Source organism: Carassius auratus, unplaced genomic scaffold, assembly GCF_003368295.1.
Source record: "Carassius auratus strain Wakin unplaced genomic scaffold, ASM336829v1 scaf_tig00009955, whole genome shotgun sequence".
Classification (NCBI taxonomy): Eukaryota; Metazoa; Chordata; class Actinopteri; order Cypriniformes; family Cyprinidae; genus Carassius; species Carassius auratus.
In genome coordinates, this window is record NW_020524090.1 from 1 (window position 1) to 13,704 (window position 13,704).

At 37.5% G+C, this 13,704-nt stretch overlaps 1 protein-coding gene and 1 pseudogene across 3 annotated transcripts; one reads left to right on the forward strand and one right to left on the reverse strand.

The window, feature by feature from the left end:
* Positions 1-292: 292 nt before the first annotated feature.
* On the reverse strand, positions 293-4,429 carry LOC113072700 (AP-3 complex subunit sigma-2-like; annotated as a pseudogene).
* A 387-nt stretch (positions 4,430-4,816) lies between these two features.
* LOC113072699 (uncharacterized protein C11orf24-like) lies at positions 4,817-11,675 on the forward strand. Of its 3 annotated transcripts, none has more exons than XM_026245666.1 (5): positions 4,817-4,989; positions 5,482-5,521; positions 6,104-6,277; positions 9,101-9,199; positions 10,261-11,675. In XM_026245666.1, exons 3-5 carry the CDS (start codon positions 6,133-6,135, stop codon positions 11,016-11,018), a joined length of 1,002 nt encoding a protein of 333 aa, XP_026101451.1. In that variant the 5' UTR covers positions 4,817-4,989; positions 5,482-5,521; positions 6,104-6,132; the 3' UTR covers positions 11,019-11,675. The 3 variants fall into 3 exon arrangements, with proteins under 3 accessions (XP_026101451.1, XP_026101450.1, XP_026101449.1); XM_026245665.1 differs by having other exon boundaries at positions 5,482-5,621; positions 10,177-11,638; XM_026245664.1 differs by having other exon boundaries at positions 10,177-11,638.
* Positions 11,676-13,704: the final 2,029 nt, after the last annotated feature.

Genomic DNA, 13,704 nt, shown 5'->3' on the forward strand with positions numbered 1-13,704 from the left:
AAGCAAAAATACGGTTTGGAAAATGGATTCATGGTGTACTCGCTTATTATATACATTTTCTAGATTTGAACACAAACAAAGTTACGGACCGCAGCTCTGATTGGTTGTTTTTTAACGGGAGAAATGGATTCCTGCAAATGGCAATAGGCCACTGGGAGGAGCAGAGGCTTGATTTTTTTCACAGATTTTCTGTCTCATATTCTACTTTCGGACATAATGACAGGTTTAAATAAATTTGTAAAAAAATATATTTTTACAAAAGTTACCTACTGCAGCTTTAATGTGAACTCACCTCTGATTTCTCCATTCTGTTCTGAAGCTCGACTTGGGCGACTATTTCATCATGTTAGTTTCCAGAACCATCCCGCCCATGACAACTTCCTGGAGAATGTAATGAACCTGGAATAACAAAAACCTTCAACCTTCAAACCCTTGTTTTTCAGTAGTAACTTACAAAATACAATAATGATTAACAAATCAAGACCTAGGCCTGAGTAACAAAACACATTTCCCAATCTGATTCTGATATTGATTTGATTCTGTTTCATTGGGGTATTTTATTAGTGAATAACATTTAAAACATTTTATCACTGGCGTCACCTTAAATGAAAAGAATCAGTTCAGAAAATCATTAGGTCCTGAATCGTATCACACTGGTTTTGATTCTCTAAAAAAACAAAAAGTCATTCATTTGTGAATTTGACTATTCTGGTTACACATCACGTTTTGATTCATTAATACGAACCGTTCATAGGAGTCACTTGTTCGGGAATCTAGTTATACTGTATGATTTAATATACTAAAAGAACTGCTTCCTAGGAATCATTTGTTTCTGAATCGAATGGAAAACGTGATTCATTGGAAACTCATTACTTTTACACAAACAGCTCAGCCGATAAATCAGAGCATTAAAGAGCATTGAGACTGGACTATAACCCTGAAAATACACACAAGCACAAGACTACTGAAGCGCATTACAAACATGTTACACATGGCTCACTCAGAAACAAGTTACCATAAAGCCATACATTGCCATTTACAAGTAATTCCTTCCCATCATAAAACATTATTACTGATTAGATAACTAACAAAAGCACTGTAGTGCACACTTGTGTCATGATCAGATTTTACAGTGGTGCCATAATGCAACAGGCAATTATCAGAAAGAGTAGACTGGCTTACATATAAACTTTCCCTTATACGCTGGATTTAATTATGATCACCCCCAATTATTCATGCCCTGATGAACATTTAACAGCAACAAAGAGCACTTTTTGGTAACTAAGGAGGTAAGACATTCTATGCGTCATTATGAAAGGAACATCACAAACAAGTGTTATTTTAGTTTCACAATATACTGTTATGGTTTTTATTAGTGTTTTGAATTAGTTCTTTATTTCCGTTTTAAAGTAGCTAAAGTTTTTGTAATTGTGTTATGTTTATTTAGTTCTTTTTCATTTTTTTTTTTTTTTTTTATTAATCATTTTGAAATGATGCCTTGCTGATGTTTTTTATTTATTTTCTTTAATTTCAAGTTAACATTTATTTAATGTCAAGTGACTTTTTAATTGTTTTAGTTAATGATAATAATTGCTCAAAACGACCTTATCCATGTGAAAAATTAAGTCCAGTTCACACACGTTCTCAAAGCATTTGTCCAGGGTTTCCACAAAGACCTGCATGAAAACAGTATACACAACTGTGAATAAAAAGCTGTTATTTCAGCTACATTTTTAAAATACTTGTGTAAAGTTTCAGGTTACACAGAAAGAAAAAAAGAAGCAAAGTAACTACTCATGCAAAAAAGTAGTATGGCATTCCCATTGTATCAAACGGAAATACTAAAGGTAATAGAGAATTAGTATGGTCTAGTGAGGACTAAAGCATCCTGATATGTCAAACAACCATTGCACTAAAACAAGTGTTTAAAACTCTGCCTTGTCTTTATGTACATCTCAAAAAACCATTAATACCTGAATGCAATATGAGTACGTTCACCTGTATGAGATCTAGAATCCCAGCTCACTCTCTGATGAGTCCACACAAAACACAAAGTACAGGGTGGCATAGTGTCTGTAGATCAGCTTGTAGTCAGAGCCTCCGATCAAACTACAAGTGAAGAGCAAAACTAGAGTAAATCACTTCTGACATATACAGGTGCATCTCAAAAAATGTGAATATCATGGACATTTTTGTTTGTAATTTAATTTCAAAAAGCTAACTTTTTTATATTCTAGATTCATTGCACACAAACAGAAATATTTAAAGAGTTTTCCAGTTTTAATTCTGATAGTTATGGTTTACAGCTTAGGAAGAAAAAAATTCAGCATCTCAAAAAAAAAAAAAAAAAAAGATAAGAAAAAAGATTTGCAAAACAGAAATGTTCAGGATCTCCAAAGCAGGTTTAATTATGCAGTCAGTACTTGGTTGAGGCTACTTATGCATGAATTACTGCTTCAGTGAAGCGTGGCATGGAGGCGATCAGTCTGTGGCACTGCTGAGGCGTTACTGAAGCCCAGGTTGCTTTGATAGCAGCCTTCCGTTCCTCTGTATTTTTTGTCAGATGTTACTTATCTTCCTCTTCACAACACCCCATAGACTCTCTGTGAGGTTCAGGTCAGGTGAGTTGGCTGGCCAATCAAGCACAGTAATATCATCGGTAATCAAAACCACTTGGAAGTGGTTTTGGCACTGTGGGCAGGTCCTGCTGCAAGATTAAATCAACATCTCCATAAAGCATGTCAGCAGATGGAAGAAAAAAAGTGATTACAAAATCTCCTGGTAGATGGCTGCACTGACTTTGGACTAGGATCAACCTCAATGGACCAACACCTGCTCCCCAAATTCATCACTGACTTCAGAAACTTCACACTGGACTTTGGAATCTGTTCGTCCCCAGTCTTCCTCCAGACTCCAGACCTTGATTTCCAAATGAAATGCTAAATTTACTTTAGGACTGTGGACCACTGAGCAAACAGTCCAGTTCTTTTTCTCCTTACCTCAAGTGAAATGCTTCTGACGTTTTTTTCTGGTTCAGGAATGGCTTGGTTTGTAGGAATGTGACAGCTGTAGCCCTTTTCCTGAAGACGTCTGAGTGTGGTGACTCTTGATGCGCTGACTCTGGCTTCAGTCCACTCCTTGTGAAGCTCTCCCAAGTTCTTGAATCAGCTTTTCCTGACATCTTCCCAAGGTTGTGGTCATCCCTGTTGCTTGTGCACCTTTTCCTACCCCACTTTCTCCTTCCAGTCAACTTTCTATGAATATATTTAGATACAGCACTATGTGAACAGCCAGCCCTTAAGCAATGACCTTCTGTGGCTTACCTTCCTTCTGGAGGATGTTGATGATTGTCTTCTGGACAACTGTCAAGTCAGTAGTCCTTCCCATTATTGTGGTTGCATGTTCTAATCTAGCCCAAGAGGTACCCCGTGTAATCAAGCAATAACCCAACTAATCAAGCTCAAAATGGAATATTCAAATTTTTTGAGATACTGAATTTTATATTTTCCTAAGCTGTAAGTCGTAACCATCAGAATTAAACAAACAGAAAAAAGTCTTGAAATATTTCAGTTTGTGTGCAATGAATCTAGAATACAAAAAGTTTGCTTTTTTAAAATAAATTACAAAAAATAAAGAGCTTTTCCATGATATTCAAATTTTTTTAGATGCACCTGTACAGAGCATACATCTTTATACCGTCCTAGATATAGAGATACAGGTGACAATTGTAACAGTAAAACCTTATGAGTAACATTATTATGCAGTAACCCTTCTGTCACCTTCCACCCTCCAGAAAATTGCAAACATTTGTCGTCTCTTTTAGACACCAAGTGAAAGGTCTCCCTAATGATCTGTTGTTGCATATCTTCTGCCTGTGGAAAAAAAAAAAAAAACATCATCAGTTGTTGTCAATTACTTTTTCACACTGGATTTTCACATTAACTCATAATAAAATATACAGTGGAGCAAATGAAAACACAATGGTTAAACATTATATAAAAATTACTATTATGAAAATAAGATTACAGATTACTACGCTTATGTAGATTAGTTTATACACATATAATAAGCAATAAACAAAGTGATGCTGTATAGGCTAATGCTGTATGTTTAACTATGAAATATTGAGTAAAAGACAGATAAATGAATTAATCTGCTAGTAACGTTAGTGTCTAAATAGTAAGACTGGCAATGGCTGGCAAATGCAGTTTCAGTGTCTTTTATGCGCTTATCTTACAAAATATTGATAAAATCTGATGAGTCTGGGTTTCCCATGGTTGTTAAAAATGAGAATAGCCTTGATCATCCTTTCCGTTTGACTATTTTTATGTGTTTACTAGGTTTTTACGTTTTTAGCTAAGCTTTAGCTGGTCAATAAAGAACGACTCTAAGTACTTCCGTGTCCTTCCCTTCTTTATTATAAAAGTCCTTGGAAATAAATGTACAGACGGGGAAAACGATTAAAGAGAAGAACCTGTGTGTGTGTGTGTGTGTGTGTGTGTGTGTGTGTGTGTGTGTGTGTGGTGTGTGTTTGTGTGAGTGTGTTTCAACATTTGTTAATTTTACATTACGAATATTTGTTTTGTATATATTTATATAAAACAATTTTACATATAATCCCACTATACCTTTCAAACTGTGACTACCCTAATAATTTCTGGAATTATTCAATATAATTAAATTCTCCATTATGAGCGGATGACTTTTATTTGACGCGCTCACGGCCCGGAAGTCCTGCATGTCCTCTCGTCGCGTCACTCGTGTTTCGTGTCTGTTAGCTAGCTGCTACTTATATAAACAACCCAGAATTAAATAGGAAACATCAGACAGCAGAGTGACAATAAACACGCACTGCATGAGGAATGAGACGGAAACTTATTCGCTTACGTTTGTAAACTGCGGTAAAGAAAAGTGTTTCGGAAACACTGCTATTTACATTTATAACGACTGTTTTGGTTGTTGTTGTGAAAGAACGCGTTGTATTTGTTGGTAAGTGCATCCTCGTGAGCTTTTTTATATATTTGCTTTGTCAGTGCTTTAATAGTTAACACCTTTTGTGTATTAAAATTGTATTGTGGTCATTCATCTGCATGATTAAGTCATTTTCTAATTAATGTAATTAATGTTCATATCTTATGTTATTTAAATGTTATTTATGTATTTACTGTAGTGTGTGTATCTAAGAAAAATAGATCCAGATCCAGTGGGTTAGAAAATTGTTTGTATTCGACAAACAATGGAGTTTGTGACCTTGTGACCCACATTACCATAGTAACGACCTTTAATTAACCTCCATGATGGTGTAAATATACAATTATAAATTAGCTTCATGTGTGTCTTAAATAACCCTTTATATTAAAAATAAATAAATAGATAATTAATGCAATAGGATTTTTTGCTGATAGTTCTATGGAAGTGATTTAATCCTGTTTTATCTAGGAACTAAAAATGGCTTTATTTATTTTCTGTCTTTAATTCCAGCTCGGGACGGACCATCCGTGAATAATCTGCTTCATCTCTTGTGAGTTTTATTTCTTTGTTCAAGCCGAGATGGAAGTCATATGATCTGTAGATCCTGGAAGGAGTTTAGAGAGCCCTTCAGTGCTGTTTGCCATGACCAGGTGCTCTCAGGGGTGTGGCAGACATTTATGTTCTTCGCCCCAAGACCTATTTATTCACTTTTGAAGCTTTCATATAACCAACAAACTGCAGGATCAACTCAAGTTCAAAGCATATTTCTAGCACTTAGAAGAGGTTAGGGCGTATGCTTCTTTAAAATGGGAGCTTCTAATGTGAAATAGAATATCTTATGTAGCTTTATAATATGCCTCACGGTTCCTACATGTTATATAGCACTTATTGTTTAGTATTATTATTGTTTCACCGGTTTGTGAAACCGCAGGTAGACCAGATGAAATTGTAAAGATTTTCCTTGTAGTGTTTTGGAATTTGTACTAGATGGCGCAATTGAATCATATTTATGTTCATTCTCACTTGCTTCTGATACAACTGATATCTATCTTTCTAATATATTTAAAAATGAATGAATTTGATTTAAGTTGAGCTACAGATTTATAAATTGTAGCTTTTGTGTATCTCACAGATGTTGGGGATGTGATCCTCTCTCACATTATGGTCTCAGCCACTCATGTGACAATGCCTGTCCATCCTTTCCTGGTCCTGCTGCCCATTCTGGGTCTCCTTGTGTTTCCATATTCACCCATGCATTTGGTAAATGGCCTCGGGATAGTGGAAAAACCAAAGAATTGTTCCCTGAGTAAGTCTGTCTCTCGTGCACCTCAGATAAGCTTTTGAATGATTTGTTTAAATTGCATTTCAATAATAATAATTATATATATAATATAATATATAATTATTTTTTTATTTACATTTTTTATCAATTTAATGTTTTATAATAAATATTCTTGGATTTTAATAACATATTGAGAGAAAGGTAACTACAAAGGATCATTAGGTTATGGCTACTATTCTGACAGAAGTATGCTATTGCAAAATGTTTTTTGTGTGTAAATATTTTTTTTGTTGTTTTTCATATATATATATATATATATATATATATATATAATATAACCTAATTGGATTTTACTTTATTTATATTTGTTGTTTAATGTCAAGCATTTTTAAACTCAAAGAAATAATTCAAAATCATTAATTATATTCCTATAATGCAATAAATATATAAGATTACACGGGTAAATGTTTTTGCACAGAATCCAAGTCAGTCATCTTGGTAATTTTAACTTTCTGTTATATCTATCAGCAGAATGTTTTGACAATATTCAATATCATTCAGAACCTGTAAGACCTAGTTCAGGTCATGTCAGATAGATCGTATTTATGAGTTGAACGCACATGAACACCACCACAAATTCATTATTACATTTGAGTAAACTCTGAATTTTTATTAAATTGAATAAAAAAAAACGAAAAAAGTAAATATCACAATGTAAATTCTTTATTCATTTTGTAGTTGTATTATTTAAAAAAAACAAAAGTTGAATTTTATTTAGACAAGTTAATCTTGTTCTGACCAAAGTGACTTGAACATACCTGACATCATAATAATGACTTGTCAACACTTGGTCTTGAATGCACAAATTCTTCTGTGGAACACAAAAGAAAATATTTTGAAGAACCAAACAACATTAAACCCCACTTGAACTTGTGTGTGTGTGTGTGTGTGTGTGTGTGTGTGTGTGTGTGTGTGTGTGTGTGTGTGTGTGTATAATTTTTTTTATTTTCCATAATCTCTTCCAAGAAAGGAAAGGTTTGCAAAATGATCGACTAAGTTCTAACAGTACTGTTAACTGGCCCGAAGCTCTCACACGGGTCATTATTGTTGATCCCTGCTCATACATAAGACATAAAGCAGAATGAACAGATTTGTTTGATTCTTTTCCTCTATTTCTAAGAATTAAACCAGAACTTTTCTTTTCCTGTTTCTTTGAGGGCTCGAGAATGAAATGCAATCTGTGTGCTACCTTCAAAGATAAAACAAGGTACCTGCGGAATATAATATTTTTTTTTTACTAAAGTAAAGCCATATGTTGCGCTTTGACTTTTATACATCAAGTTTTTCCTTTGAAGGACGTGCACTTTCAAAGAAGGCCATGTGTTTCGCATTTAAGATGAAAGGGAGGCCTGGTCGGGCTGTTCTGCTTATGTGCCAGGCGCTGCTTCAGCGGGCCATACCCTTCTGCAGTCTTCGTCAAGACATGCTCTTTTTCTAATTAAATCACTTTCTTTTTCCCCTTTCGCTTTGACCACACACGTTGCACTTGAGTATCTCGCCACCTCTGTAAATGCTGGCTGTGTGTAGAGCGACTGGCGTAGCCTCCGTCTGATAACACGCACATACATTGTCGGTATTGAGTTTCCATCACGTTAGCTGTACAGAGATCGAAAGCAAGGTCAGAATCACCACCGCCATCTGGAAGTCGGAAATGTTTGGAATGATGGCAAGCTATAAATACATAAGCATTCCACATTCCACTGAAGGGAACGGTGTGTTTTGGACTCGTCAAAGACCAAACGTCCTACAGGGCAACCTGTGGCGACTGCAAAAATCAGGCCAGGTCCTCTACTGTTTCACACTGCTGTCCTTTCACCTCTGGTTTTGTTTGTTTTCTGCTTCGAGCAGCTGGAGAAGTGTTTTAAAAGGGAAAAATCACGATGCAGCTGGCCACTTGATTTAGTGTGTCGACGCTGACCAAGAGATGATTCATCTGGCGGTTAGCACTTCACTGAGGTTGATTATTGATTCACCTGGAGCTTTTAAACTCTGGATGATAGTCCATTGGCAAGATCGAAAAAAGGAAATGGGGGCATTTTGGAGCATTCTGCAGTGCCAACGCAAGCAAATTCTTTCTAGCCCCGTTGGTCCTGCCGGGGGGAAGTGGGAATAAGGGAAAGATTGGAGACGGATGCGGAGGTTGAGGTGTGCACACATGGCTGCTGGGAGGGGTTCAAAAAGAGGTTCGGCAAGGCCTGTTTTTCCTCCCAGACGTGACTCGTTCCCAAAGACTGCAGAGCTCAGTTTGACATCCAGTAATGAGCATTCGGGGAACATCTCTCCCAGTGTAAACAACCTCTGGTTGAGGAGTCGCAGATTGTTTGTTTTATTTCATACTTTAGATCAAGTTGTTAGAAATATTTGGCCATGACACTCTAAAAACAGCCTTTGAAACTTGGGTTATGGTTGTAAAAAGTGTCCATTTTTGCCGTTTGATGATTTATGAATTGGACATTTTGATGAGGTCTCGGATCTTGTGAATATGTTTTCTATTTGTTTTCAGTAACTTCAGATTCAGACTGATTTGAACCATTGACCTGTGTACTTTTCAAATGATTCATTCAGAAATGGCTCATGAGAGTCATTTAACTGTTGAACTCAATTCGGTCTGCAACTTGCTTTCAAGATCCTTTTAAAATAAGGTTTCTTTTGCCGTGGTACTGATTCATTAGCACCTCTGTCTATTCATCAGTCATATGTAGTTTTGAAGTCCATCGAAATTGACTGTAAACAAGGTTTATTTCAAGTAATAAAGTCCTGCTGATTACTTTGTTCTTCATTTTTCAGGTCCTGCAGGGGAATTCGGTTCGAAGGCCCAGAATGTTTCTTGTGAAAATGCCACAAATTTCAAAAACCCGTCAGTGGAACCAGATGTGAACCTAAATGGTAATATCTTTCCTAGGTTTACCTGCAATTTTTTTTTTTTTTTTTTTTTATCTCTTGTAAGAATGTTTGTATTTGTTTTGTTCACTAAGTTGTTAATTTGGAATGATTTGTCGCACTGATACAAAACCGTAAAGCCGAGTTCAGACTGCACGATTTTCAAAGTAGTCGGGTCACTGTTCTTTTCACACTGCATGACTATCCTGGCCGGCATTCAGTCACTGCTGTGCTCACACTGCACAATGGATCGGCGACAGAAGGATTCACACTGCATGACTTTACAATAGGAAGAATCGCCGACAGCTCTGTCTGGCACGCAAACTGTGTTTCACAACCAAACACACGCGAGATGTGACAAGGAAACAACGCGATATCACACTTGCAAGACCGGGGTTTTCACGTGAGACTGGGATAGCTCAGATGAAACGTCAAACAGACACGGGTGCTCCTGCTAAATTTAGACTAATTTATTTTCCATTTCATGGGTCCAAATAGACAGAGAAGAAAGCTTTTTTCTGAAATTAAGCCATACTTGCCGATGGTGTAGTCTATAACTCCCCGAATTCCCCGCTGCTCTGTATCTTGCTCTCTCATTGGATGTCGTTCATTGCCGATGTAGTTTTCAGTCAGAACACTTTTCAGACAGCATGATTTTGAATCGCCGACAGGTCCAGATATTTAGCATGCCAAATATCTCACGGGCATCGGCGACTCGTCTGCGATTCTCACAGATCGCGTCTTTGCTCCTTCACACAGCGTGATTGTCACTCGCGTGAATTAGCTTAGATTTGCCTGTGATTTCAGGCATTTGTCGGCGATTTTTCAAAACCTGTCGGCGAACCAAAAACGGGGCTAAAATCGTGCAGTCTGAACGCGGCTTTACGTGCAAAGTTATCAGAATCTAGAAATTAATTGTGACATTAGTGCAATTAACATGGTCCAGATGTCACCATTTGTCAACCCAACCTTTGTTTTGGCAGACTCTGTCCATCTGGGCAAAAATCAGACTGGTGAATCTGTGATGCAAAATCAGCTTTCTGACACAAACTCCCAATCTTCTCCAGATGGTTCTTCAAATAATGTCACACTTAATGCTGATGACTTCATCTTCAGGACTTCCACTACCACAAATCTGGCCACTTTACCAGACAAATTTATGACCATATCGACCACCAACCTTCAGACCACTCCAACAGAGATGGTCCCCACAACCATTACAGTGGCAAAACCACCAATCACCTCAATAACTCTGACAACACCAGCTGCGACATCCACCAACACAACTAAACCTAAACCAATCGCAACCAGCCCTACACCCTCTCCAGCCAGCCCTACACCCTCTCCAACAACTAGCAGAATAACCACCACCTCCATAACAGTTGCACAAACCATGTTTTCAAAACCGTCTTCTTCACAATCACCATCAGGGACCAAAACTTCCGCCAGCATTTCACCATCAGTGCCTACAACAAATTCATCCACTACTACCGCAAAACAAATCCAAACTTCTCCAGCATCATCAGATGAGAAAAAGCCATCACCAACCACGCCAAAAACCTCATTGAGCCCTTTAGTAGTGGCATCTACACTGCCCAAGGACATTCCCAAAGGGGACCAAGCCGTGATTGAGGTGGCCGGAGACCCTTTGACCAGCCACCTGTTGAACACAAGCTCCTTGTTGGCCGTTCTTCTGTTTGGCCTCCTCTTCTTCTTGGTCACGGTGGTGCTGTTTCTCAAACAAGCATACGAGAGTTACAAGCGGAAGGACTACACTCAGGTCGACTATCTCATCAACGGAATGTACTCCGATTCAGGGGTCTGACCAGGATTGTTTGGTTTATCTTTCAGTATATTTCCTTTTCAAACGGTTGGTAGCAGATCGACTTTGGTTTGAGACCTCTTGGTAGCACTCAAACACTTGAAAGCCCCTTACGACTTCAAGATACGAGAATCCAGTTGGTGCTCGAGTGTATCTTTTGTTTCTATGCAGATTTAGCTTCCACCTAACTCTTGGCACATGGGGCTGAAGCCTTAGTATTAACTTAGCCCTCAACCTTCATTCAGTGAATGTCATTATAAGGGATTCATAGTGCAATACCTGGAAATGTTTTGTCTATTCTGTCTTGTCCAGTGTTTCATCTGCGGCTGCTGAGTTGGCTGCAATAATTGCCTTTTTTTGTTTGTCAGAACGGTTCAGGAAAATTCAAAGACATGTTTATGAATTAATGCCTTTTTTCTTTTTCTTTTTTAATGGGTGTGAGGAATAAATGCCAAACCAGGAATTGTGGTACAGAAGCACATTATTGTAAAGCCAAGGGAATAACTCCGCCATTGTGTATTTAGTGTCTGGAACAAAGATCAGATCAGAGGAAGGGATGAAGTATGATAGTTTGATATGTGCCAAATTGATTTTGTAAGTCTTAATCGCTGCACTGTTAAAAAGATGCATAATAAAGAAAAAACTTATTTTGCACTCGGAGTTATTTTATTATGTGTGAAGTGTCTGTCTGTTCTTGATGTTACCTTAACTTTGATCCATGACTAGGCTGACGCCAAATCTGTGCATCTGGTTTCCACAGAAACTGGAACTTTTATCATAATGGAGTTTCTGTGTTTCTCTTAATTTAATAAGGATATAGTTCACCCCCTTAAATAAGTTGGTCAGCATTTAACTAGCACATTAAGGAATGTGACGTTGCTTTGAGAAGACTAAAATAAAACATTTAGGAGATGACAATTATGCAACGTAATAATATATATTTTTTATTTAAATTCTTACCATGGTTATTCCAAATCAGCACAGAAATTGAAAAAAAAAACAAGCAGAAATGGATGCGTTCAAGGGGTCCGTCGCCTTGCTTTTGGAGCCATTGGGCCCCAGGTTTCCCACGGTTTCAGTGGTTTTTATGAGTAGTTTATATCAATCAGCCTTTGAAGTAAACAAGATGCCACACATAAACAAGCCACATCTACCGGCCAATCATTGCACCTTGGAAATGTGCATCGCACATTGTCTAGTTTTAAAAGTCTGGAATTTTAATTGGCAGGGAGGAGAATAACAAGTTGGAAAGGTGGGCTGACACCTTTACAACACTCTCACCAGGGGATGGTTTTGTTTTGGAGGGAAACACAACAAGTCATGTGAAATGTGGATTTTATTAGAGAAGCACAGGATGGAGTATGGAGTCCATTGTTATCTTCTGCTGACGGTTGTGCAACTAGTTGCTGACCTGATCTGTCCTAAAAACTAAAAAATGTCATAACCTATGATTACCACATTTCTTGCTGAGCACGGTATTTTTATAATTTTCAAAGGAATTGTCTCAGGCCTCAAAATTTCCCAATCTCTCACTTTCTTTTGGCATTTCACATCATAGATTATTACTTCATGCCAAAAGAGAAACAATGGAGACAAATTTCCAATAAAAACGTTAACCACGCTCTTCAAACAAAACAGTGGGTCTCTCATTTGTTTTGATGGTTTGGTATTGATGGCTATTATTAGCCTTTTATTTGCTACAACTTTCAGCAGAATATCCTTGTTTTCCTTGGTTGTGTAACTAAGTGGCAGACCCATATTCCAGCACAGCTTCAGGCTGACTATGACCATGAATTTCCAGTGAGAAGTAGGTAGCAAGCAACAGGGTTAGTGTGAAGCACATTGACATGATGCCTCTATAAACCCTCCGTTTTAAGAGGACTTGTTCCAGATGGCATCTGTTACGAACAAAATATGTATCAGATTAAGTCTTGGATGCATGGATGCAAAGTATAATATTCAAAAGTAACAGCGGGCAATGAAGAAAGTGATTTTTTTTATTTGTGCACAGTGCTCGGTGGATCAAAGAGAATGCCAAGAGCTATATTGCACAGGTGACTGTAAAGGCAGGTTTCATTACAGCATGTTTCTCTAGGCCCGGGAATTACTGCCTGCTTCGCTCACACGCACTACTGTGCACATATGCTTTCACTTTGGATTTGGAGTTGGTTGCAAAACTTTAGCATTCAGCCCAATGAGCACTTTCAGTCCGCCAGGGGTTTGGTTTGATCCTTGATGTTTACAGCACCTCAGGACTCATGAAAGAGCCCAAAAAGAATTTGCATCATTGTATTTTACTCTTTTATAACATGAGCTTTCATACGAGCAAGAAACATAACAGGCTAGCAACAAACAGGAGAAACTGTGCCAAGCATGGCATGTTTAAGCTAATGTTTTCACAAAGAAGAATTGATCTCTCATTCACTTACAAAGTTGGTTTTATGAATTTTAAAGCTTCTATCTCTCCTACGGAATGCAAAATGAGATATCTTTAATGTCTCATTTGTGTCTCAGATTGTTCTCTGGACAAAAAGTCTCCAGAAAACACTCATGTGAATATGTATCATGTTTCAGAATATTTGACAATCTCTCATCAAAGAAATCATATGTCTCATCAAGTTCTCCCAAGACTAAATGAGATCTTTTTAATATCTCAGTTATTTCTCCTCCTTTTCAAACTGTTCTCCTG